Source organism: Ictalurus punctatus, chromosome 8, assembly GCF_001660625.3.
Source record: "Ictalurus punctatus breed USDA103 chromosome 8, Coco_2.0, whole genome shotgun sequence".
In the NCBI taxonomy this organism is placed as follows: domain Eukaryota; kingdom Metazoa; phylum Chordata; class Actinopteri; order Siluriformes; family Ictaluridae; genus Ictalurus; species Ictalurus punctatus.
Window position 1 is genome coordinate 20,597,310 of NC_030423.2, and position 27,787 is coordinate 20,625,096.

At 39.8% G+C, this 27,787-nt stretch overlaps 1 protein-coding gene across 3 annotated transcripts in view; it reads left to right on the forward strand.

The window, feature by feature from the left end:
- tead1a (TEA domain family member 1a) overlaps window positions 1-27,787 on the forward strand; it is a 69,963-nt gene that overhangs the window by 30,817 nt on the left and 11,359 nt on the right. The window contains exons 3-7 of one of the 3 annotated variants that reach the window (XM_047157274.2): window positions 1,519-1,771; window positions 21,631-21,695; window positions 22,182-22,244; window positions 22,458-22,487; window positions 27,264-27,398. In XM_047157274.2, coding sequence (XP_047013230.1) covers window positions 1,570-1,771; window positions 21,631-21,695; window positions 22,182-22,244; window positions 22,458-22,487; window positions 27,264-27,398 — 495 coding nt within the window. In that variant the 5' untranslated portion in view covers window positions 1,519-1,569. Of the gene's footprint in view, window positions 1-1,518; window positions 1,772-21,630; window positions 21,696-22,181; window positions 22,245-22,457; window positions 22,488-25,261; window positions 25,274-27,263; window positions 27,399-27,787 lie in introns of all 3 variants that reach the window. The other 2 variants (XM_017474804.3, XM_017474805.3) reach the window with 2 other exon arrangements.

A 27,787-nucleotide genomic window follows, 5' to 3' on the forward strand; every position in this document is an offset into this window, starting at 1 on the left:
AGCGTGTCAGTGTGTAAAGCATTGTGATTGCCCTCTGGATAAACCCCACATTCATGTCAGGATTTATTATAAACCATTTTGATTCAACATCTCTCACTGGGAACAAACTGTGGAACTGTTCTCCAGTGTGATCGCAGCTGTTCTGGATTAACTGCCACTCCTCAATTAGCTCTTAGATTACACATCATATTGTTCGCTTTCATGGCCTTTGAAAGGTGGCCGAGTCTCTCCGACTGTCAGTGTGATTACATTGAGATCTGCTCAAACTTAAGATGAGTATAAGATGAATGAAGGAGCACAAGGAATTAATATCAAATGAAAGTTGAAGGGTTGAAACTTGAAACTGAAGGTGGATGAACACTCGGTTAATCAGTTTGCATGTCTTCCTGTTTTCCTGGCTGTAGAGCTAGTTGATATGTCTATAATGTCGTTATTACGATAAATTGCATCGTATTGTCTTGCTCTGTTAGATGGAATGTAACATCGCATGGTGTAACATGCAGTTCATAGAGAATGTTGTTGGACACTAGTGTGTAAACTCAGACCCTGTAAGAGGTCTCAAAGCTCAGTCAGGCAGAGTTGAGGCAGGCAGAGAGGCAACAGTGATGGTCCATAATCAGAAATGTGGTACAGGAACCAGGATCAAAACCAGGAAATTGCAGAACTAGGCAACAATTTGATACACCAAAAACCTGGGTTTAACGACAGTAATATACCATAAGACTTCACAACAAACAAGGACACAAAACAGTGTGCTAATCAAGGACTAACACAGAACAGGTGAACACAATCAGTTAACAAACCAGCGGCAGCACAGAAACAAAAGCACATGGAGAACCAAAAACAACACACATGACACATGGATTTGGACTTTCAGTAAACCTCAGTACATTGTCTGAATTTTTTTTGACATTTAATTTTCAAAATATTTGACCCCTCAACTAACGGGCAGTGGTGGCTCTGTTGTTAAAGGCGCTGGGTTACTGATCAGAAGGTCAGGAGTTCAAGCCCAGCACTGCCAAGCTACGACTGTTGGGCCCTTGAGCAAGGCCTTTAACCCGTAAGTTGCTCTAGATAAGCGCGTCTGCCAAATGCCATGTAAACGTGAGCTATTCGCTCTTCCACGTAAGAGGCTTACTTGCTAATCACATCAGAGCTTTTACAGGCCAATACTTCAGAGACAAAAGTAGCATTTACTATGATAAATCCAGAATCCACGCCTCCTGCTGTGTTCTCTTCTCGCCTTCTGTCTCACCCTTAGTCAGAGCTCTTTCTTGTTTTTCATTATTACTCAGCTTGAAATAGGATTTTTGTGTGTTCCAGCTGATAGTTTCCATGTTTATTAAATAACTGTTTTTTCTATTATATTTTTTGTCTCATGACTCTTGTTAGAATTGTTGGAATAAACGGTATCCACCAACATATTCTGGCCTTGGTTGTTTTTATACATATCTGTTTTTTATGGTGTTTTGGTCATTTAAAGTTTCAATGGAAATTGCTCTCTCTGTCTTCTCGCAGGTTTGTGTGTCAGTCATCGTCCAGACTTGGTTGCAGGTCCCAGGTATCTCGATGGACGCAGGCAGCTGGAGTGGAAGTGAGAGCGGAGGAGAGGAAGTGGAAAGGATGAGTGACTCGAACGAAAAGCCCACCGACGGCGACGCAGAGGGCGTGTGGAGCCCCGACATCGAGCAGAGCTTTCAGGAGGCGCTGGCCATCTACCCGCCCTGTGGCCGCCGCAAGATCATCCTCTCTGATGAAGGGAAGATGTATGGTGAGTCTAAAACTAATCTCATTCTAGTGGTTTTAACGGCTTCCTGTTCTAGGACGACAGTGCCGAGAGCCGGATGATCATTTCACAGTGTTGGAAAAAAGCTCTTTGTGTTGGTTCGTTTGTTTATTTCTTCTTTTGAGATGTGATATGTATGATTCAGTATGTGATTATTATTAATTGCTATTTTGATGCAATATGTTCGAATGTGATTTAGTATTGTGGAAATACTTCTGCACTGGGACTGATGGGTACAGAGGCCACGCCTCCTGTACAGGGACTGACTGGTACAGAGGCCACGCCTCCTGCACTGGGACTGACTGGTACAGCGGCCACACCTCCTGCACTGGGACTAACTGGTACAGAGGCCACGCCTCCTGCAGTGGGACTGGCTGGTACAGAGGCCACACCTTCTGAGAGAGGAAGAGAAAGGGGGAGAGTTCCAGAGAGGGGAAGGCAGATGGACAGAGGGGGAGAGACATAAGGCAGAGAGTGAGATATGAGAGGGAAAGAGAAAGCAAGAGGGAGAGATAGAGAGAGACGGGGAGAGACAGAGAAAGTAGGTGAGAGGGAAAGAGAGAGAGAGTAAGTGAGGGAACGAGAGAGAGAGGCAAACAGACAGAGAAGGGGAGAGAGACGGTGAGAGGGAGAGAGATAGACCGTGAGAGAGGGAATGGCAAGGTGAGTGAGACAAGGAAAGGGAGTGAGTGAAAGTGACAGAGAGAGATAGGATGAGGGAGGGAAAGAGTTATAATGATTAAGAGGGAAAGAGAAAAGGGAGAGACAGAGTGAGACAGAAGGAAAGAGAAAGTGAGTGAGCATGAGATAGGGAGAGACTGAAAGTCAGAAAGAGGGGGAGAGAGAAAGAGAGAGATCAGGCGAGAGAGGCAGACAGGGAAAGAGTGTCTTTATAAAACGAGAGAAAGTCCAGGCCCCACATGTCCTCTCTCTCTCTCTCTCTCTCTCTCTCCCTCCCTCCTGAGGGACTCCTAATGGAGATTAGATCCCTTCTTTTTCCACACAACTGCATTCTTTAGCATATGAAAGGGAAACTGATGCCAGATCAGCACTGAGCCGATGTATGCGTCTGCTCTCGAGTGGCCATGACTCTGTCAGGCTGCTGTGTGTTTAGAGCGTGTGCTGTGTGTTGTAGTGTGTGCTGTGTAAAGCGAGCGTGAACCATTAGTGAGGAGGAGCAGATGGTCGTACGACTCACAGCAGCTGCGCTTCCTTCGCTCATCCTCAGCTCCCACCCAGGTGATGTCATGGAAAGTGGGAATACTCTTATATACTCTGTTATATACAACCCCAATTCCAAAAAAGTTGGGAGGTTGTATAAAATGTAAATAAATGTAAATAAAAACAGAGTGCAATGATTTGCAGATCTCATGAACCCATATGTTATTCACAATAGAACATAGAAAACATTTCAAATGTTTAAACTGAGGAAATTTACCATTTAAAAATTGAGTACATGATTGGGCATATATATATATATATATATATACATATACTTGCTGCCTAATATATCCCACCCTGAGACAGGTGCCACTGTACCGAGATAATCAATGTTATTCACGTCACCTGTTAGTGGTTTTAATGCTATGGCCTATTGGTATCTCTATAACATTAAAACCATTGACAGGTGAAGTGAATAAGAGAGAGAGGGAGCGAGAGATACCAATCAGCCATAACTTTAAAAACACTAACAGGTGAAGTGTATAACATTGATTATTTCGGTACAGTAGCACCCGGGTGGGATATACAGTATTAGGCAGCAAGGGAACAGTTGCTTCCTGAAGCTGATGTGTTGGAAGCAGGAAAAATGGGCAAGTGTAAGAATCTGAGCGAATTTGAAAAGGGCCAAATTGTGATGGCTAGATGACTGGGTCAGAACATCTCCAAAACAGCAGGTATTGTGGGGTGTTCCCAGTATGCACGACCTACCAAAAGTGGTCTAAGGAAGGACAACTGTTAAACCGGTGACAGGGTCACGGGCGCTCAAGGCTCACTGATGTACGTGAGGAGCGAAGGCAAGCCCGTCTGGTCCGATCCCACAGTAGAGCTACTGTAGCACAAATTGCTGAAAGAGTTAATGCTGGCTATGATAGAAAGGTGTCAGAACACATAGTGCCTCACAGCTTGCTGTGTATGGGGCTGTGTAGCTGCAGACCGGTCAGAGTGCCCACGCTGCCCCCCGTCCACCGCCGAAAGAGTCTACAATGGACACGTGAGCATCACAACTGGACCATGGAGCAATGGAAGAAGTTGGCCTGGTCTGATGAATCCCGTTTTCTTTTATATCGTGTAGATGGCTGGGTGTGTATGCATCGCTTACCTGGGGAAGAAATGACACCAAGATGCACTATGGGAAGAAGGCAAGCTGGCGGAGGAAGTGTGATGCTCTGGGCAATGTTCTGCTGGGAAACCTTGGGTCCTCATTCATTTGGATGTTACTTTCACACATACCACCTACGTAAACATTGTTGCAGACCAAGTACACCCCTTCATGGCAACGGTGTTATAATGGTATTATAAAGGATCTGCTGCTAACATCTTGTTGCCAGATACCACAGCACACGTTCAGAGGTTTGTGTAGTCCAGGTCTTGTAGGGTCAGAGCTGTTTTGGTGGCACAAGTGGGACCTACACAATATTAGGCAGGTGGTTTTAATGTTACGGCTGATCGGTGTGTGTATATGTATAAAATGTAAAAATTTCTTTCTCCTTTTTTCCTTTTCTGCTCTCTCTCATTATCTCTCTTTCCATCTTGTTGTAATCTGATGTTTCATACAGTACATGGAAACTCTTCACACATACTTTTGAGTAAGGCTGAACAGTTAAGCCATGGCTTTTTGTAAGAAATAAAAGTTTGTTGGAAATCTGGAGTTTATCCTGGTCCGAGTTTAATTGTAAGAAATGGTGGAAAATGACTAGGTGCAAATACGCTCTAAGTCTCGGCATGAATCCGTCACCGAAACCTGGCCTGAGCTCTGATTTGCAGTAGTGTTCAAGGTGTAAATGCAGCACTCGGTCAAACGATCTAGCCTGGGATATCTTTAACTATTACAGTAAAGTAAATTGTATTGCCTTCTATATATTCTGATCAGCAACATTAACAAGTTCTCAGTTCGTAGAATCAAGATGTGCACATTAGAGCTGTGTATCTTTCTGTAACGTATGTTACGTGTGAATGCGTGTGTGACCGCTGGTCAGAGAGCGTCTCGACGAGATAAACTCTAGCGCTATTATACCCCAATCGATCTAAGTGCAAGAAATGTGCATTTTGTGTTGCAGGGAACTTTTATTGCCTGTTTTTTTTTTTTTCACTGAGTTTAAAATATTCCATCGGTGTGTAGAAAACAGCTGCAATGTAAGACAGCAGTTCACAGTTTATATCCCGGGGACTCACGGCTCTGAAAAGTTGTGTTTTTCATCTTCCACCACATCCGTTTCAAGAAGTCTGTTAATTATCAAGGCGTCGGTAAGTTGAGGCATGTGTTTTAGAAGAGAGAAACAAATCTGAAGCAACGGAGTTGAACGCCTAAAGCCTAAAAACCTTGAACGTATTTTGATCTGATGATGAATTGAGATCGAGGAACAAAGTGAACGAGTTTCCAAAATGTCCAGCTCTCTTTTTAAAGCCTTTTTTCCCCCACCCTCTTATCTTAATCTGGAGGATATCAAAGTTCCCTTTAGCGCTGTATCTTGGGCGAAGGCCCAGGTTTGGGTTTGTACTCCTCCACAGTGGAGCTCTCGCTCCTGAGTGCCCTTCCTGCTCAATACGCATAATTAGCAGCCATCGCTATAGCAACTGGCTCCCACTTCAAAACAATGTGTAGGGGGTTTTTTCACCCCCCTGTGCTGTAGTGAGGCTTATCGCACTGTGTACCTGAGGGGCAGAGCTTATCTCTCTGTGTACCTCACATAGAGTCAGGCCTCAAGTCACGCCAGCTCCAGAACCTCACAGCCTGTAACCTTAACTGACCACACACTTCACTCGCGTGTGCCAAGAAAGCGTTCCTTCTTTCTTTTTCTCCTCGAACCAGTGGCCTGCCGGCTGCTTTCCTCCACTCCTGTAACCTGCATACAGCCTTTTGTCTTCGAGTCGGGAACACACGTCAAGAGGATTTTTCCGCCCACATTGGGCCGACGAGCACGTTTCTTTTTGTCGAATTCACTATCGGAAACTAGCGCGGTCTTGTTTTCGTGAGTGATTAACCCGGGCAGAGAGAGCGCACGCTTTAATTAGATTTGACAGTCTCCTACCGAGGCTGATAAAGGACTGATTTAATCTTCCACTCAAGAACTGAACCGCCCTCAGAGGAGCCTCGACCGGGTCGCAACCCGGCACAGAGATCAGCTGCACTGTGTGTTCAGTTTTATTAAAGCTATGGGTGGAACTGAAGCCTAATGGACATTCACAGCGATTAAGCAATTCAGTTGTCAGAAATCTTACAGAAGAAACATGCATTACAAAGAAATGTAAATAAATTTTTTTAAAAAAACATGCATTGGAACTGATTGTGGATCAGCAGTCACAGAATTACTTTTAAATTTTGCTAGTTTAAGCATGTCAAAGCTGATTATTTTCCACTATAACAGCACCCTCCATACAAAAGTGTTTTATTCTTCTTATACCACAGCAGTTTGCCAGCAATTAGTTTTTTTTTTATATTTCTTATCCATTTTTGCTTGTGGAATTTCCGAGAAACAAGTTAGTTCCCGTAATCATTCACATTAAAGCAGCTATAAACAGTCGTTCCCTCACCTGCTTCACTACTGTACTCTTTTACACATTAAGTGGCTGAGTGGTTAGCATGTTTGCCTCACACCTCTGGGGTATGGCTTCGAATCCTGCCTCCATCCTATGTGCACGGTGTTTGCATGTTCTCCCCATGCTTCAGGGGTTTCCTCCGGGTACTCTTGTTTCCTCCACCAGCCCAAAGACATACATTGTAGGCTGATTGGCATTTCCAAATTGTCTCTAGTGTGTAAATGGGTGTGTGATTGAACCCTGCGATGGGTTGGCCACCCCGTCCAGGGTGTCCCCAGCCTTGTGCCCCGAGTTCCCTTGTGCCTTAGGATAGGCTCCCTGTGACCCTGTGTAGGATATGTGGTATGATAAATGAATGGATCACAATATGAAATATTTGTCACATCACCCATCTAGTGTCTGCCAAACAAGTATAGAAACAGTAACATATTAGAACAAGCTGGGATTTGCAGCTGGAACTACTTTCCTAGCTGCTGATATAGAAAGTGAATCAACACCTTCTGACCAATCAGATTGGAGAATTGCAATCTGATTTAAATAACGTTTTTTTGTATACTGTTTTACTGTAGGTAACATCACACGTATGATCACATCAGGATAACAACAAAGCTGCAAGTAGTGAGTCAAGAGAAGTCTTTCAGTCACTGTGTATTTAGCTGAGGTTTAGAGAGCCAAATGGAATGAATGGCGTAAAAATCCAAGGATGGAAATGAGCCATGACATCAGAAGACCTTTTGGAAGAAGTCTATTTTCTAACAACAAGCAACAAGCAAATGAGATCCATGCTGAGGTGTGTGAAGAGAGATGTTTAGCCAGATGTTTAGACCTGACTGGAGGATGGATGAGTAAGACTTAATCACAGCCTAGATGATCAATTCTGAATGTATGGATAAAAGTCTCTGAGGTCAGAGGTGAGCGATGTTTCACTTCAGAATGTGAGTGACGGGTCGTATCAAAGAGCCAGAGAGTTCCATCGATATCTTTCATAAAATCGCACAGACCAGAGCATCTTCAAATCAATAAGCGAGAAAGATTTTGAGCTCGTCCATCATTTGATGTCGTGAGTACAGGTTGAGTAAGTGGGACAGTGTGACTGTGGAGGAACTAGAGCGTGTGTACAGATAAAGAAGAGGACCCTGAGAAACACTGTGAGTAACTGGAGTCTGGGAGGATTTGTGGTTAGGAATGGAAATAAGCCAGGTCAGAAGGAGAGCCGATTCTGAGAGTCACTCAAATGTGGACGAAAAGTGTTATTTTTTCAGCAGTTCATTTTTTAAAATTAAAATCGGTGCTAGTGCTTGCTACACATCTTAAGTTCAAATGTACATAGGTTTTGCATGTGAATGTGCAATTTTATCTTAAACATGAGGGATATTCAAAGTTAGAATTTTAATTTGACAGCGCTAGAGCAGAGGAGAGGACAGAAGCAATGCGAATGGCTAAAATGTTGGTGACATTCATTCTTATGTAAATAAACATGCATGTAAACACAATGGGCGATATTGCGGTCAGCAGAAATGATCGAGGTCACGTCTGTATATCGTTCGATAAGTCAATAACATAATTATCACGACAGGCTTACTGACATTTGGCTGATTATTTCAAATGGATAGAGGGAAAAAATTGCGGTTGCAACAATGAACAGTGGAAAATTAGAGGATTATAGCTATTATTCTTTGGGTAGCCTTAAACGAAGTGACACCCTGTGATCAAGGACAGACAAACCATGAATTCGCTAGGAATCTGGAAAGTGCTGCCCAGTACATGGAAAACAAAAGGCTGACAATTTAAGTCCAAACTCCACAATATGGCCAAAAGTCTGTGGCCCCCTGACCATCACACCCACATGTTCTTGTTTTCTTTTACTTTCTCCAGCCTTAAAAAAAAGAACAGAGACATGCAAGGCATTTATTATTCCTGAACGTTGTCTTGCCGTATTACTATACAGTTGCAATCAAAATGATTCAACCCCCTTTGCAAATCAGGTTTATTGTCAAAATTGACAGACTTTCAGCTGTTTGCAATGAACAAAGGCTTGGTTGCAGAAGTAGTCCTGGAAGATTCTACAGGGCCATCACAGTCACCTGACTTCTCTGGTGGGATTTGAAGAAGGCGGTTGCAGCACGCAAACCCGAGAATATTACTGAACTGGAGGCCATTGCTCATGAGGAATGGGATAAGATTCCTCAGGAACGCTGCCAGAAGCTATGCATCTCATTTGCAGCAGGTCATAACAGCGAAAGGGTGCTCTACTATGTACTAAAGATGCTTGCCATGAAGGGGTTGAATCATTTGGAAACTGGAGAAATCATTATAAGTTGTATTTTCAGTTGAATTTTGGGAAACCACTTGAAGCATTCGTTGTGTCGAAGTATTTCGATTGCGTTCGTTTGATTTGTTCATTGCAAACAGCTGAGAGTCTGGACATTTTGACAGTAAGCCTGATTTGCACTGGGGGTTGAATCATTTTGATTGCAACAGTATATAAATAGCTTTTTATGAGTATGATTTTACTCATTAATTATCAGATTTTCTAAATACAAGACAACTTATTTCCATTTTAAATATAAAATAACAGACTTTGCTTTCTGTGACGCTTTATGAAGACTGGGTAAATAGGGCATTTAAGATTAAAAAAAGTTCTTTTTCTCTGGCAGGAAAATAGTTTAATATTTTTTTCTTTTTGAAATGCTGAATTAAAGCGGGAGTCTCACTGGGCATGACAGAATGGGAGAAAGCACTTTATAGAATGCGTGCTGAATTGCTTTTTGATGAGCGCCGCATTGTGCCTCGGAGACCGCTGTTTCTCTGAAGTTGAAGAAGTCTTCACTTTTCAAAAAGGTCTTTGAAAGCCATCACTGCAAACCCTATGTATATTCAGTATATTTGTGTTCTTACTGTATATATGCCTGGCGTTTGGTCTCTTTGTGTTATAGAAAATGGGGTCAGGTGGGAGGTGACGGGGTTTTGTGAATCTTTTTTTATGAATGCTTTTTTACACTCCAAAAGATCTTTTGTGAATCTGGATGTCCTCTAAATGTCGTGTTTCTTTATGGAGAAAGGACACAGTGCTGTGTCTGTACAAGGTTTTCGGATGTACTCTTTGGTCTGAAGCTATCGCTGTTTTAATTCCAATAATAATAATCGTTAATTTTAGATCATTTAAGCAACAAACTACTTTTTAATGGACAAACATACAGAGCAAAAATAATTTATATATATATATATATATATATATATATATATATATATATATATATATATATATATATATATATATATTATTGTTTTAACAAATTTATCATATTTTAAACATGTTGTAGCCTAGTGCTGGATGATAGGACAATGTAATATTGATACTGTGATAAATCCTGAGATATCATATTATTAAAATACATTTAATAATTACAAACCGACTGGAAGCAGTTGATTATGATACACTTATGTATTTAATTTCTCAAATTGTAAAAAAAAATATTATTAATAATTGTAATTTCCCCTTTGTTAAATATATATTTTTTTGTAATTTATTTTAAATTAATAAGTCTTGTTAAATATATATTTTAAAAAAATGCATAAATGTATAAAAATTTTGTGGAATAATAATACACTTTTTATTATTTCTAACAGATTTTTTTTAACGCAGCACTAATATTTTGCTACCATTTTATAAGCAAACCTATACACCATGATACTCGCTGTGTATCAAATGTCTTCAAGAATGTTTATAAATGTCTTCAAGAATGTTTATATATTTTATAGTTTATATGTCACCCATCCCTAGTGTAGCCTTTGTTTTAAAAAAAATTTTTTTACAATGTTATTTAATAAGTTTTATTTAAATATGTTATTACTTAGTTACTCACTTACTCCTTCATTTATTTCATTTATGTAGGTATAATTTTTCATGAAATCAATTCTAGCACAATGACTAAAGTCATTCTCGTTGGAAAAAGTAGTTGTACGCTTATATAGTGATGTGTGGAAATCCATGACGTTGGGTTGTCCAATTTTTATACCTTCAACATTTCTTACTGTACATACTGTACTTTATTTTATTTTTTTAAACATTCTCTTAAGGTGCCGGACATGATCTTTAATAAGAATGCACATCTTGAGACGACGCGTTAGTGATTTGCAGCGAGAATGAGCACAACAGTGCCACACCCCCGGGTTTTCCCTCTAAAACCCGCCCCACTTTCTTGTCCTTCGTCTGTAACAGCGTTTTGAACGTGTCTTTACAATAGCTGTTAGCTCAAGCCGGTTGCAGACTGTGCGATTTTTACCTGCTTATTAAAATTATTTCTTGTCACAACCAATAAAATCTTGGCTGAATTCTGTACCAGGAGGTGCGGTAGCAGTGACGATCCTCTAGCAACAGGCCTGTGATTAAAGAACATTACTACGCTCTGTTTAGAAATCGTCATACAGAAATCAGTGCTTGCCTAAACACAAACGTTCTTCAGCATGAGCTCTGAAGATATTTTTAATATCCATTAACGGGTTTTGTTTACGTTTCCGCATTGCGTGTTTCAGCTATCGTAACTTTGTAGCTCTCTCGTGAGTTTTACGTAAGTCTATGCCGTCCTCCTATTGGTGGATTTTAGACGAGCGTCATAGCAGGGTCACACTCTTGAGTTTTTAATCACAAATCGTATTGATGTTTTGTCGCCGACTGTCTTCACTTCAAAGTAAAATTAAGCTGAATTACGCACCCCGGATCTCAACTTCCGTCTTTTAGAGTGCACGATTTTTGTCAGAAAAACCGGCACTGAAGTCGTTTTTTTATTTAAAGCTGTTGAAATATTTACCTCTGGTGTAGACAACGTTATTGCAAGGTCCTTGTAGAAGAACTGCAGAATTTCCTAATGTGGGTAGTATTTTGTCTTCCTCTATCCACTATCTCATAATACTCATACTGAAGAAGAAATCTGCACTGAGGATTTTTCTCTCTAATGGAAAAGTAAGAGCTCTTGATTTGGCTGATTGATTGAATAGAAGTATGTTTTTTTGTTTTTTTTAGAGAAGTCAGTGCTGCAACACCACTTTCCTAAATACGTTTATATCTGCATGTCTGATCAGCAGTACAGTAATAACAGAAGGTCGAGGTGATCTGACGCGAGGCTGCTGGCCTCCTCTTCACACCCACCAACAGCTGGATGTGGACGTCTGCCTACAGGCTGCTGAGTGAAATTGAAACCAAACTGCCTTGTCTTTATTACGTGTCAGTGACTCGCAACACAAGGCTGTTAGTTCGTCCCTAATTCCTTTTAATAACCTGTTTTTCTTTCATTTCATAGATGGGAATCCAGTAACATGATTTAACATCACACAGAATATCTCATGAGTACGGAGCATTGTCTAAGATCTGGATCCAAATTCACAGTACCGTGTCATACATCAAGCTTTGCGATGGAGTTCTGATGAAACGTGGAGGACATACACCATGACCATCAGCACAAGTGCCATGAAGTCGTGTATCTTTATGAAACGTAGCACTTTGTGGTTAACACGGCACTCAGAGCCAGGAGTTTTTGTGTGTTTTTTTGTTGTTTTTTTTTGCCTCCTTCTTAAACAGTATTCACTCTCTGGAGTCTTGTAATATTCAGCCATCAGTCTTTCATTATAAGCTTGTTTAGTTCTCGTTTTAGAAACTTTACAGTCGTAGCTCCATCACGCACAATCGACAGAGTGGTCTTTTAGCCCATTTCGGATTTTCCGTTGTGATTTCCAGCAAGCTGGTGCGATCTTTCCACTGAGTATGCCATCTGAGGACATACACATGCACAGGAAATGTGCCTCATTGCTCTTATTCAAGAACATGACTCCAAACTAACCATGTGTGGACTTTCCTGCATAGTGAAATCAATATTCTAATATGATGACTCATATGCAACCCCTCATTAGCAAACAGTGTGCTACTTCAGCCACTTTCATAGATTAGGAGAATGATTATGATCGGGTCACCCCCTAAGCAGATATTTATACACTCATTTGTGCCTGAATTGATGCGGCTATCTAACTAGCTGGCGATATATGATTATATCATGTTAGCTACCTTTTTTTTTTTTTTTTTTTTTGAAAAACCTAGTTAATCAGATTTCTGGGAAACAAAGCTTGGGGGTTTTTTTCTTGTTTTGTTTTTTTGGACCAATTTGTCCACCCATGCTTTCGTTTTTTTCTGTCCTCTCTCGAAAGTTTCGAACTCAACTTCCGTCCAGGCCACACAAGCATGTTTCTGAGCCACTGAAGGGCCATAATCTAAACACTATTTCTTTTTAACATATCTTTTTTATTTTTATCAAGTAACACCAGTAAACTAGACTCTGAAATTAGAATAGAATGATCTGATTTCCAAATATGGAAAATATGTAATGTTACGATAGATAGACACACTACATGGCCAAAAGTTTGTAGACACCTGACCATCACCTGAAGGGAACCAGTGAAGGGAAATTGTAATGGTACAGAATACAGAGACCTTTCATCTGCTGCTTCCAACTTTGTGACAACAGTCTGGAGAAGAACCACATATGGGTGTGATGGTCAGGAGTCCACTTTCCATGTATTTATCACAGGATTATCTCTGCTAAGATCATCTCTCTTGTCTTTGTGTGTTATCCAGTTGTTGTTTTTTTTCACTATATTTCTAGTGCTGTACACTGTGTGATATATTTCGTGATTTGGAGTTAATCACTGACTCTCACTAAAGACCAAGCCACGACTCATTTCTGAATAATTTGTTAGACCGTCTGACTTGCACCCAACACAGCATACCCTTGTTTCAGCAATGTGAGATCACTAAATCTTGTAAATGCTGAGTAGTAGGTACTATTTATAGAACCCTATGATAGTGTGTTTCTATCAGAAAGGGTTCTGTTAGACCTCTTTTTTTGGAAGAGGAATTATCGAGTTAAAGAAGCCTTGAAAAGTTTGAATCCTGACAATGCCACAACCATCCATGGCCAGGAGTCAAGGGAGCAAAATTGGCCATGGTCTCTGGGTGGGACTGGCATACTCCCTGTCAATCACAGGGATACTAGGCATCGGTGAGCTCATGTATGTGGAAGCTGGCACTCCCTGTGACGCAGCATAAGCAGCAGTGGTTGACTAGCATCACGTGTCACAGAGGAAGCACGTGTAGCCTTTCACCTTTTGCCGAGCGGTGATTGGCTGGTGGGAGAGCTGGCTGGTGGGTGGGAACTGGCCAAGATTAAATTAGGGAGAAAATGTGGGGGGATTTGTTTACAGTTTGCCACGGGTGGTTGTTGTGGATTATTAATACGGTGCAGCAGACCTGCGTGAAGTTGCCCCCCCCCCCCACCAACGCAAAACGTCAGCAAAATAGTCTTAATCGTTTGTGCTCCGTTTGTGAAGGTCTGTGCCGTAAAAATTTTCCGTTCAGGAGAAATTAAAAGAATATTTATAGGTCATTCTGGGGTCACTCAGCCCCCTAACATGCTCCAAATTCACCCCAAATAGTCTCAATCGTTTGTGCTTCGTTTGTGCCGGTTTGTGCTGATAAAAGTTTCGTTTGTGCTGCTTTAGTTTTTAAAATATTAGGCATTGAATTATGGTGCGGTGACGTCACCAGCCCCACACATGCTCCAAGTTCATTCAAAATAGTCCCAATCGTTTGTGCTTCGTTTGTGCTTTGTTTGTGCCGATAAAAGTTTCGTTTGTGCTGCTTCGGTTCAGGAGATATTAAAAGAATATTTATAGGTCATTGTTATAGGTATATTTATAGGTCAGCATGAAGCAACAATGCACCATATTAATAACCGGCACTTTTCATTATTTAAACTTATTTTAAAAAAATATTTACACATTTTAAAAATTCACTATAATTTTTTTAAGATCCAGTTTTCCACTTTAGTTGTTTGACATACATTTAACAAAGCACTTTTCCTGAATGTTTTGTTGAAATAACTTGTGTATCACGTAATGTACAGAAGAAATTCATGTAATTTGTTAAAATGTGTATCAATTTTCTTAATTGAAAAAAGGTCAATATTTCAGTATGTCAGTACTCATTTTTCAACAGTCAGTAGTTTTAATAACACCAAACCCCATTTAGTTTGTATATATATAGTCACTAGGAAGCCATTTTGTGATTGTGGATTTTGACATGGATTGTAAAATATGAGACAAAATAACATTAGTTTAGTAAGTAGATGAAAAATGTAGGCATTCATTATAAAACTGAAGTTTCCTTCTTGATATTTTTTTTCCTTTGTACTTGAGAAAGGGATGCCATTTATACCAGTGGTTAAAGTGGGGAGTGTGAAGCATAGTCATTTTCTAATGGCCGCATTAATGAAGTCATACAGTGGGGGAAATGAGTACTGAACGGGTCAGCATTTTTTCAGTAAATATATTTCCAATGAGGTTATTCACATGAAATTTTCACCCGACATCAGTATTGACTCAAGAAATCCGGAAATATAAAGAATTCAGAACATTAAACTCCATAAATAACGTCATGTGGAATAATAATAATAAAGTGGAATGACACAGGAAAAAAGTATTGGACACGCTAAGGAAAAGCAGTTCTCCAAGGCAAGGTAAGGCAAGGAACCAGCTTAAATCCGTCCGAAATTATACCCCATATCTGTGCAAATTAAAATCAGCTGGGTTAATAATCTGATGGTCTATATAAAAGCTTTTTGTTACACAAGGTGTCACTCAAGAAACGTCTCATGATGGGTAAAAGCAAATAGCTCTCTCAAGACCTTCACAACCTTATTGTTGCAAAACTTATTAATGGAATCGGACACAGAAGTATTTCCAAACTTCTGAATCTTCGAGTAAGCACCATTGGGACCATTATCCGCAAGTGGAAGCAAAATCACTGTCATCAACCGTCCACACACAGGAGCTCCTGGCAAGATTTCTAACCAGGGAGTCAGAAGAATAGTCAGAAAAGTAGCCCAAGAGCCAGGGACCACTCGGAAAGAGCTCCAGAAACACTTGGAGGCAGCAGGCGCCATCATTACAGAGAAAACAATCGGCAATGCACTCCACTGCTCACGCTCACCCTGCAAGACTCCATTACTAAAGAAAAGGCATGTCGAAGCTTGTTTAAAGTTTGCTACAACTCATTTGGACAAGCCTATGAAATACTGGGAGAGTGTAGTCTGGTCAGACGAGAGCAAAATGGAACGTTAGAATGGCCCAGTCAATCACCTGACTTCAATCCAACTGAACAAGATTGAAAGAATTTTTTAGGGATATTTTTAGAAGAATGGGCCAAAATCACACCTGAATACTGCAGCCGATTAATTCCTTCATACAGGAAGTGCCTAGAAGCTGTCAGTACAAACAAACGCTTCACCACTAATTATTAAAGAAATTTCAGTTAGCGTGTTCAATACTTTTTTTCCTGTGTCACTTTATTACACATGACTTTATTTAGGGACTTTAATGTTTGGATTTCTTTATATTTCCGGATTTCTTGAGTTAATACTGATGCCCGGTGAAAATTTCATGTGAATAACCTCATTGGAAATATATTTACTGAAAAAAATGTTGACACGTTCAATACTTATTTCCCCGCTCTGTAGGTTCATTAATATTAATAATGCAAACACTAAAGCTTTTAAGTGAAATTGGAATGCAATCAAAGTGATTTGATTGCACTAATAAAAACTTTGAACTATTCCATCATAAGACTCTGTGTTGAAAATGTGCACATTATTAAACCAGTCATTTTCTATTAGACACGATTTGTAGAGATGTAGAAGTCTTATGGCTAAGCTTAAAGGAGTCATAGGGAGAGCCCATGACGTAGGAATGAGCTGAGGAATTTCACACTGCATCATAATTAGTTTGCTTGATGATTTACTGCTCGCTATTATTAATGTTGCGTAAAGTCTAAACAGCAGTTTTTTTCCATTTATTTTTTTATTTGTTCGCTGGTGTCGGTGGTGTCTGGATCGCTGTTATGTGTTTGCGTTGAAAGCGTGTGTATCGAACACTTTAGGTTTTTTCGGATTTCTCTTTTTTGAGGACTTTTCCGTCACGGTTTCGTGCCATCTGGCTTTATAAACGCGGCCCGTGGACGGAGGGGAGTCATCATGTTACTGGCTCCAGCATTCACAAAGGACAGCTGCTTAGCACTAATCAGATGCAAGAGTTGTGTGTGTGTGTAAAGGGCTTTATCTGGCAGGGGGAAAGCAGGCCGCACCCCTCAGTCCCGCTCGGAGGGAAACACCTGCAGTGGGAGTGGAGATGTTAGCAGGGGGATTGTTCACACCACCATCTGCTTTTAGATTTTGACCTTTTACTTTAAAACCATGTGACATTTGAAACTTTCTCTCGGTGGGACTGTTTACACGGCACATCGACAGGTAGATATTATCAGCGTGTCCTCGGGGTCGGATTTGCGAACGGCGCGTCAAATTTTAATCAGCGCACTCGAGATTTTAATTCTTTACCAAACCACTTGGGAGCGTTTCTGATTGTAACGTAGTTGAGTTGGAACTTGGTTAAGCCGTGCAGTTCTTCTGGATTTGGATGTGATTATGGAGACCATGACTGGGTTGATTAAGACTGTGAACAGTAATTAGGAAAATGTGCCCGAGCACGAAGTTAATGAGAGAAAGGCAACTTTAAATGGTAGAATAAAGCGAGGGAAATATTTGCGGGGTGTGTAAACGGGGCCTAGTGGTAACACACATTCGCTTTACTTCACTGGGGGGGAAAACAGTATAATCCATTGTCAAAAGATTGCCGTGAGTCAACAAATATTTCATTTTATATAGATATTATGAGTTCACTTTTTTCAGTTCTTTGTCATTGATTAAAACTGTGTGCAGAATTTTCTTAGTTCTTTTTATTATTATTATTTGTTTATTTATTTATTTTTTTTATGAAAGAGCTCATCATAGTGTGAGGAAGTGCAGTTGGGATGCCTCACCGCTCCAGAGTCGCCGGTTCAATCCTGAGCTTGGGTTACTCTCTCTAGGGTAGCATGTTCATGTGGGTTTCGTCCGGGTTCTCCGGTTTCCTCCCACCTCTCAAAAACATGTCACTACGTGGATAGGCGATGAGAAATTGCCTCTAGGTGTTTGAGTGTGTGGTGCCACCCTGAGGTTGTACCAGGCTGTTCCCAGGATAAACCCCAGATCCAAGCAGCACCTATCCCGAGCTTACTGAAGTGGAATAAATGCGATCTGGTCTAGAGTCAAGCACAAATGTTTGCATCCCACATGGTTATGAATGAAAAGATGATGTAACTATTTTGCTGTTTATTCACAACAAAAAGTCCAAAAAAAAAAAAATTTTTTTAAAGAAATGTTTGTGTCCAGACAGCAATTCAAAGCATAAGGCAAGATCACAAAAAACCAAAGGAAGAATTGTGTGAAAAAGAGATTTTCCATCATAGTCTTCAGACTTCAGATGTGATCCGAGATGTCTTTAAAAAAAAAAAATAAATAAAATGTTACACACGAAAGAAAAAAAGCTGCTCCGAGGATCTAAATCAGTTTACAGTTTTATATGTTTAAAGGATGGGCAAATAAGTTATTATATTGCATAAAAAACAGATGCAAACTTTTAAACAGTTCTAATCCCCACACACACTATTATCTTATTTATTAACATTTGGCAATTTGTTGATGAAGCTGTCAAACTAATTCCGTTCCAGACGTTCTTGATATTCTGAGTAACAGAATGAAGTCGTATAAGCTCCAGGCTCTCCTTGCGTACGTGAGACACAATAAGTTCAAACAGGGTCGGCCTGAGACTCTGAACAGTGTGAGCTTTGACTCTTGATGAACTCCTTTTGCATCACTTTCGCCTTCACTGACTCGACCTGCAGCGTTTACTCTTTCACTGCAGAATCCCAAACCGTCCCACAAACCTTTCCAGTTCACGATGGCGGCGTCGGGCGGTCAGTTTAACCGTGTTCTCGTTTACTCTGATATGACCGTCGGTTTTCTGTGAAACTCTTCTGTGCCTCGTTTTCTTGAGTCCAGATGTGTTAAGTGCTTAGAGAGAGTCTGGGTTTGGCATTTCATCAGATTTCTGAGTCATTTCGACCCTCTGCAGGTTCCAGTAACTCGCCGAACTCATCTGTCTGGATGTGACGCTAGTGTGGAAAATTTCCTCTGAAATCTCTGACCATTATTTATGTGGCGTACCTATCACTGTAGCACTCTTACAATGTTTAAACCCACTGCTCCTTGTCATAATATTTACCCTGTAATGAACCTCATACACTACATCTCTACCTTTCCTTTCAAAAGGAATCCATTAGTTTTATTTATTTGCGTTGTTGCATGTCAGATGGTTTGAATCAGTTTGGCAGGGGTGGCGTGGGGGGGTACTTATGTTACTGGAAAAAGCACGATTGGACTCAGATTATGATTAACTCTACAGAATTTGTAAAAAAAAAAAAATAAATAAATAAAAATTTGATGGATTGCAGTACTAGCTTTAAACATATTCTACTTTTACAAATTTCTCTTAAAAAATCTGTTTTATGGTTCTGCGTAGTACTTTTACGGGTTGCCCACGAAGGACAAAGCGAAGAACCCTTTATTTATTGAACTGTTTGGGGTGCTTTTTATAAGATATTTTTGATTGTTTTAATTTAGTGAGGAAACAAATGTTTAACCTTCTGTACATGCTCCACAGAATTAAAAATAGCTATAAATTGATTTAAAAAAAATAAAATAAATAATTGTTAATAGAAAAAAATGTATTTAATTTCTAATGGTTCTCAAATTGCTGTCATACCGAAGGAATAAAAGACTTTGGGACATGCTGTTGTAGTAAAATCAACAGCTTCCGAGTAGTAATTCGGCTTCAGCTCACCACACTGCTGGTGATTATTTTCCCATAGCAACACACCCCCGAGTGTTCAATTCCTTTCATATCTTGAATGTAAATGTTTTTGCTGGATTTATTTTCAGGGGTTCTTTAAGGGTTTAGTGGATAATTAAAAGGTTTTAGCTTCATTAAAGGAATCTACTTTGAATCTTTAGAGAACCATTCAAGGTTTTCTTAGGAGACATGTCTAACAACGTATAACTGTATTTCGTAGTCTAAAGCTGTTCATTTTATGTCTCAGCAAGGCCAGATTGGTTACAAATTAGACAAATTGAGCTTGTTTTATTTTTTTACATTTATTTAGGTTTTTTCTTTTTTCTTTTATTTGACATTTTACCTTTTGAGTAAATATTTACATTATGTGTAGCTTTTACAGACAGGGTCCAAAGTGCATGTAACTATGTATAGTTGCTCTTTTAGCAAACTTCTTTAATCAATTGCTTTTGTCATTTTTCAATCACAAAATTCTGCACTTAAATTTTTCATTTTACAGTAGAAGCTTCCTAAGTGAATGGAAAGCAGTTGTAACTCCAGTATTGTCGGATTTATTCTGGTCGCACTCCGCCGCTGCAATGTGTGTCAATGTGAGGCGGCCCGGGAAAACCAGCTGGACGTCACTGTGGCTGTATTCACAGATAAAAACAATAAAAATCAGGTTTTGACAAACACAACATGGAGTTTTTCAGTAATATACAGTCAGGAACCAAAGGACGTTAAACTACATGTACGTGATTTAGATTAGGTTTTGAGTGTAGATTGAAGCGCACAGTGGAATTGGAATGAAATGTTAAAATGATTTTCTCCCAATTGTTTTTCTCGGTAACTTAATGTCTTGATGTTAAAACCCTAGCGCTTGTGATTAAGCTGCAAGTAAATATAGGGAACCATCAAAATGACACTATCTTGCCAAAATGTAACCACGTGAAGGGTTTTTTTTTGTACCAAAATAACAAACACTGTGCCGAAACTTTCATTGTGCAACGAGTAAATGATGCAAGCCTGCAGTTTGTCCTTTACTTTTCTCTCCGTGAACACTGCACCCTTTCAACTGTTTTATCCCCCCCCTCGTATGTACTTCCAGCTCACCCTTTCTTCTCACCTTCTTTCTGTGACGTCTTATTCTCCCTGTCTCGCTCTCTCTGAGTTATTCCACGGCCATGCCAAGTCCGGCCGAGCGTGTTTTCAAGCAACTGAAAAGAATGAATTATGCAGTAGTAAGCATGCTTACAGCCGGCCATTGGGTGGCCCTTTGATCTGAGTGTAGGCCACACATGAATACCCGTATTGTGATGTTATGTGTACACTGTGTGTGTGTGTGTGTGTGTAAGAAACAATAGAGAATGCCTGGGCTGTAGTAAATGACAGTACAGGCACATTGGAAAAGGGGACAACTGCTGATTGTAAGCATCTTTAAGCTCACATTGACGTCCTGAGACTTCAAAATTGTCCGTTAGACCTGTGACAGCTTTTACTGTGTGAGTGCAGTTTATGTGCATATCTGTTTTCTGGTTTATCCCCTGCATTATGGTGATTGATGCTTAATAAAACATATGGTGTGCTGTTAGAGAAAAATAATCCACAACCGTATGGTGTGATATTAAGGAATGACTTATTGTGCTTTATAGTTAAAAGTTATAAATAATGTTGATCCTCTTATCACTTACTGTTTAGCAGATATAAACACTCGGCCTCTCTTTTTTCTGGCTCTCTTGAAGTAACGGAAAAACAACAACCACACAGCGTGTCATGTGACCAGCAAACATACCAACTGTTATCAAGCACTGCAACTGGAGACTCCTTCCTATTAAATAACTGTTAAATAAACATCACCTAGGGTTAGGGTTGAAAATGTCTTTCTTTGTTATATGACAACACATTTTTAATAATTTGTCTATTATTATTATTGTTGTTGTTATGATCATTGTTATTCTTATTGTTGTTGTTATTAATATTATTATGGTTTTAGATTGCGTAGGTCATCTGTTCCTGTGAATTCGCTGTTACTATAGAAATGATACCATACCATAGAACAAGTGCATTAATTTAGCTTAAAACTAATCAAACCCTTCTGAGCAGTCAGATCTGAGAATTCAACAGCGATGAGGTATAAATCTTAATAACATTAGAGAAGTCATTTTTCATTTTCACTCTGATTGTCTTCAGAGCATGTAGTCCGAGAAGCTCAGCACGTGACTCTACACATGGCTTTTGCTCATGTATTTTCTTCTTCCTCTTCTCTCTGTTTTTTTAAGGTCGTAATGAACTGATAGCCAGATACATCAAACTGAGGACTGGAAAGACAAGAACGAGAAAGCAGGTCGGTGCGCTTGTTATCGGTTTAACGACAACGATACCATGTTGCTTCTAATTGGAGTAATCAACTGCCTTATGCAAAAGAAAAGAAATGCGCTTCACTTTTACCATCCAGAGTCTATAAATATACAAACTGAAAACGCATCCAACTGCCCGTAGGTATATTATACTCGATTTTATATGGAAGCTAAGAAAGGCCACAGATTGACCCCTGCCCCTAACCTTTACTTCTGAAAGGTTTAGTACAATAATGTTTTTTAAACATCCTAATACGATAACAGAATAAAAAAAGAACACACTAATATAAATAAACCTGAATTACAGCCAGGACAACTGACAGAGCTGCTGTTATAGAAAATGAATCAACTCTTTCTGACCAATCAGAAGAAAGAAATGATTTTATATGCAGTATTAATCTTTTCTCTTACAGTTAAGGTGTGTATTAAATAGAAATGCTTCATTAAGTGTGTGTGTGTGTGTGTGTGCACAGGTGTCCAGTCACATTCAAGTTCTGGCCCGGCGGAAATCCAGAGAGCTTCACACTAAACTTAAGGTATGTGTATTTACTGCGTGTGTGTGTGTGTGTGTGTGTGTGTGTGTGTGTGTGGATGCCCTACTACTTGGTTGTACGTAACCTAGATCCCCATTGTGTGTGTGTGTGTGTGTGTGTGTGTGTGTTGCTCAGAATGTACTCGGCTGCTGGCTCTAACTTCTTTTCTCCCGCATGTTTGTCTGTCCTCTGCTTCCTTCCTGTTCTGCATAACAGTGTGTTTGTTTTGGAGGGGACCCAGTCTTTGTAAGAACACACTACATGAATTGTTTTAACACGAACACTGCTTACCAAGGCGAAGCCAGTTTTATAAAACACGAGGACTGCCGTGTATTCAAATTCAGACAAATTAAAAAAAAAAAAAAAAAAAAGAAAGAATGTTAGCTCGGGAAAAGTCCTTGAGTTTTTGAATACAATCCTTTATAAATACAAAACATCAGTAGCTGAAAACATTTCTCTCCTTGATGATTGCACACGAAGCGTGTTTATTTCTGCTCTTTAGGCGTTAAAGGAATACTCGTATTAGTGTGTTTTAGCGTTTATCTCTATTAACCTTGTTTGCAGTGTATGCTTGATTATCATCGACAGGATTTTAAACACATTCCTCAGTAAAGCAGTTACTCGAATCTCACTTTTAATGGAAGTCTAAGGGCAGTTGTTGTAAATAAAAACTTCAAATATGTTATGATGTGCAGATTTAAAACTACAGCTGTTGCATTCTTCCTCTACTACTACTACTACTAATACTACTAGTAATAATAGTAATAATAAACTTTATTTATATCGTACCTTATACATTAAACATGCAAAAACAGAAAAACAGCTAAACGAAAGGTCAAAAAGTAAAATAATAAAATGACAAATAACGCAATAAATAACAGCAGTGATGAAGAAAATAATAACAATATAAAATATCATAAGTGCATACAAGTATCATATAGCAAAGTAATGTAAAAGTGACTTAAAAGTAAGTCAGATAATAAAAACTAGTTCAAAGCTGAAGTGGGAAAATTTTGTTTTTGATGAGAAATGTATAACGATCATTTGTTCAGATCTTTAAGTTTCATACGTGGAATATGGAGACAGTTAGCACTAGATGATCTGCAATGTAGTTTATTTGATTCGAGAATCCATGATTCAGAATTCACTGTGGTATAAACCAGTTTAAAACTAAATTTGCCTTTAAATACCTTTAAGAGTGTGTTTTTCTCATAAACGTGTGCAATTCAACATCTGCCTTTAGTTTTGCATTGAAAGCCGCAGCCTCACGAGACGAGAGAATACAAGAAGGCGCGACTGCGGTCTTTGGATTATTAAGTAGCGCTCACGACAGAGGATTTTTTATCGTTTCATGACATATCTGAGGGAAAAATAATAGGCGTCCGGTCTTCTGATATGCGCTAGGGTTTTTTCCTGGTAAAGTAACCTATTGGTATTACGGAGGACTGATTTAAAGGAGCGATCTGTAAGTTTTAGAGTCCTCTATAGCTTCTGAAGTGAATTGCACAGACAATGAAAACACCGACAAGCTGTGTCCTTACCGTAAAAATCTCCACCGCTGCTGCTGTACAAAAAAAAACTGCTTATGTCTGCTTATTTAACCAGAAATGAAAATAGCCAGATCTATAGCATCGTGGGTCACAGTTAAAATAAAAAAAAAGCCTAGAAACACTTAGTGCAGCTTTAACAAATAAGGACGCAAGACTGATGATGTCATTTGTAATGTAACCAGTTGACGTCCCAATTAATACTTTAAGTGACCACTGTGAGCTGTTAGACTCTGTATACATTACTAACACCTTTTCATTACATCTTGTGCAAACTGTTAATGAAATCTAACTCTGTCACTTTAATCAGCTTTTTAACACGCCGTCTGTTTGCGCCGTCCGAAAGCCGCATTTTCACCGATCAGTTCCGTTTCAGTCCGTTCAGTTCAGTCAGCTCACCACGGGCAGCACTTCAGCTGTTCACCAAGACAGTTTATACAATAATCTACAGAACTGATGGCGAATTGATGGAACTGACCAAGACGCTGACCACACTTTTAGCACACACTGAGAACTATAGCATGGTTGTGTTCTGTAGGAAAAGGCATGTTTGTTTGTTTGTTTGTTTGTTTGTTTGTTTATGCTGTATGTTTTTCTGACGTATTGCTTCTTTGGTTTTGCACTGGATTTACAAGGCTAATGTTGCTAACAAGAAACATATAGCACTGTTTCGGCGTAAAAATGCGTTTAAGAATCAACATGAAACTGTATTATCATCCCAATCATTTCTAACTTTAGGCCACACCTCCCACCTTGAGTAAATTTGATTGATTTATTTATTTGTGCGGACTGACACCATACTATGCGCTGTGGAAGAATTCGGCTTCAAGACCGAGCTCCGGCTGTTTTTAGCTCTGTGACGTTTATTTCGATATTTGTTGGAGTGTAATTAGTGATTAGGTTACATTATACTGGATCAATAGTTACAAGCGGCATTAGCCTCATAGTCTTTGGACGCCAAACACATCTTGTCTATTGAATGACGTTTCATGGCAGGGGACAATTGTCAATTGAATTGAATGCATTGCTCAACTAGAAAAGGCAACTAGCACAAATGTGTTCACTAAACTGTGCGTCATGATTGTCCGTGACTCTCAGAAATGATCTTTGTAAATTCCTAACCTAGTTCCTTATTAATTAGTTAACGACACTTTTTCTACGCAAAGCTTTCTGTCCTTACAGAAACACTGAACCAACTCTAACTGAAACCGTCAGCTAAGCACTCCATGACCCACATTTCCACCAGTTTAAGTGTCTGACCGTGACATAATCAGACATGACGGTATAGAACGTGACAATGCAGAGACTTTAAACGTCTACAATCTGATCTGGGTATAATTTTGCAAAAAGTGGCCCTGCTAATGACATCATCCAGAATATCGACTTTAATCCTGGACTACTTTTCGGAAACAAGTCTCGAACTTTGTCTTCCTGAGATCAGTGTTATTAAAAGGAGCCTCTGTTTGTGCGCAGGTCACTAATTTGGTGAGTATTCCTCCTCCTCCTCCTCCTCCTGCTGTGCGCCGGTGCTTTGCTGTTCGGGCTGGAAATGTTCTGTAGGTGTGGACACTTTGGGACGGCTTTGGGTCTGCTGTATACTGATGTGCAGCGTTGGGACAGCATGCTCGAGCTCCAGCTCTGTCTAAACGCTCCTATTGCTGCGAGAAAACCTCGAGAGAGAGAGAGAGAGAGAGAGAGAAAGGAAGGGTTGATATTTATGATATGAACATAAACAGCATATTTACAGTGCCTTGCGCTCATACCGATTGCGACGCAACGTCACAGAGCAGCAGTGATTTCTACTAGAGGCAGTAACTCATAATTCCCAACCTCTGACCAGGAAAAAAAACAAAGAAAACACTCCCTCAACTCCTACTCAGGAATTCAATACCAGTCTGAGTTCAGCAAGTGATGTGAAATCAACATGGCAGCTCACAGCATCATCAGTAAACACAGTAACACTTAATCCCTTAAATTGCTCCATATACAAATATTTGCTTTAGATCAAGCAACACACAGGCGTATTCCCTTGTTAAATCCATAACCCTGACTATACAGTTCACTGTTTTGAGGAAATAAATATACATCACTCATCGCAGTTTGTTGCTAAAAAAAAAAGACGAACATGGAGGCGTCTGTGTTTTTCTTCCCGCTTTGTAGCTCGAACGAAGTCGAAAATGACACAATTCTGAGCTCCGGCTTTTGGATATAATACGAATGCAGGAAAATGATGTGAAGTGGACACGGTTTAACTGTGACGGCGGTAGATTTCTTTTACCCCCAGACCGTGAAATATTGTCCATGTTTTTTCGCTTTCATCTATCAAATGAAAGAGTTTGATTTGCCCAAAACAGAATAGTCCCAGTGCCAGTTTTGCTGTTTCACTTTCAGTACATCAAACCCTAATCGACGGTGATGCTATAAAAGTAACTCCACATCACATCTCCCGTTTGCTTATAGAACATATATATATATACATACATATATATATATACATATAAATATACATACATATATATAATATAATGTATAATGTTGCTTATATACAAGTACAGTGCTTTTAACTGTCCCAAAGCAGCTTTACAGAGATATATAAATTCATAATATTGATTTTAAATGTATAAATTTATGTCTAATGAGCAAGCCAGAGGCGACGGTGGTGAGAAAAAACTCCCTGAGATGATATGAGGAAGAAACCTTGAGAGGAACCAGACTCAGAAGGGAACCCGTCCTCTTCATATTCCACATATTCCATACTTATTATAGTTTTGTTTTTTTGTTGTTTAAGTATTATGAATACAAAACCAACAGAATTCCTATGGGATGTGCATTGACTGATGGCGGGAAAAAGAAAGAAAAAACAGCAATAGTACTTCGCTTTGTTTAAAAAAAAAAAAAGTGTAGAGTTCGGAGGTTTTCTCATGATGGCCGTGATGTGCTCCAGCTGTCTGTGCTCTGCTTTAATGTCTGTATAACACACCAGGCTGCACTCAGTCTCACTGATAATGGACTAAAGTACCTCTGGCCTTAATATCCACTGTCAGGCATTTACAGCTGAATAAAGAGGAAAGCATGAATGGGTGAATTTTCTCTTGAATGCTTCAGGGTGCATGTCTCTGTCTGAGAACTGCTGGATTTTTCTTGTGAAATACGGCATTTCAGCGGTACAGATCTGTTCTGTGTTACTCAGTGCATTGAACTTCCAACACGACTACAACTGTCTTTATTCTTATATAAATCCTCCACGGCTTTTATTTTTGGATACAGTGCAGAGATGTTATTGGGAACAGTATGAAATTGTGCTGAGTTGGCCCTCTGGTGAATTGAACGCATGCCCGCTCCCTTTCCTGTCTCTGCATGCGGCGTGTGTGTTCTGTCGATAGCTGTTTCTGCTGCATCCCTCACGGCATTACACACACACACACACACACATGCTTGCTCGCTCTGGCTGAAGCCTTTTCCTGTGCCGCTGTAGGATCAAAGCGTGAAGGACAAAGCGCTCCAGAGCATGGCGGCCATGTCTTCTGCTCAGATCGTGTCGGCCACGGCCATTCACAGTAAACTGGGTCTGGCAGGCCTCCCTCAGCCCAGCTTCCCTGCAGCACCGGGGGTAAGAGACACCGAAAACACGCTAAACACCGCATCAAACATCCTAAAACATTACCACAATGAACAAGGATTTACAGGAGCTTTGTGCTACTGTGTTACTGGGCAGTACTTTAGAGGAATACTCCACCGTTTTTCAACCTAATCTCCAGCTACTGCATCTGTAGTGTACGTGGAATTTCTACAAATAGGAATTTTGTTGTATTTCACTGTAACTTGAAAAGAACTTAAGAAACTTTTCATAATTGATGTCTAAGAGCAGATGTTGTATTCCTTCAGTAAAAATGGTGATTGGTCTTTGGGAACATTGGTGATCAGTGATTTGTTCTTGGGACCAATAATGATCAGGGATTGTTAATTCGGAATAATGGTGATCAGGGATTTGTTCTTTTG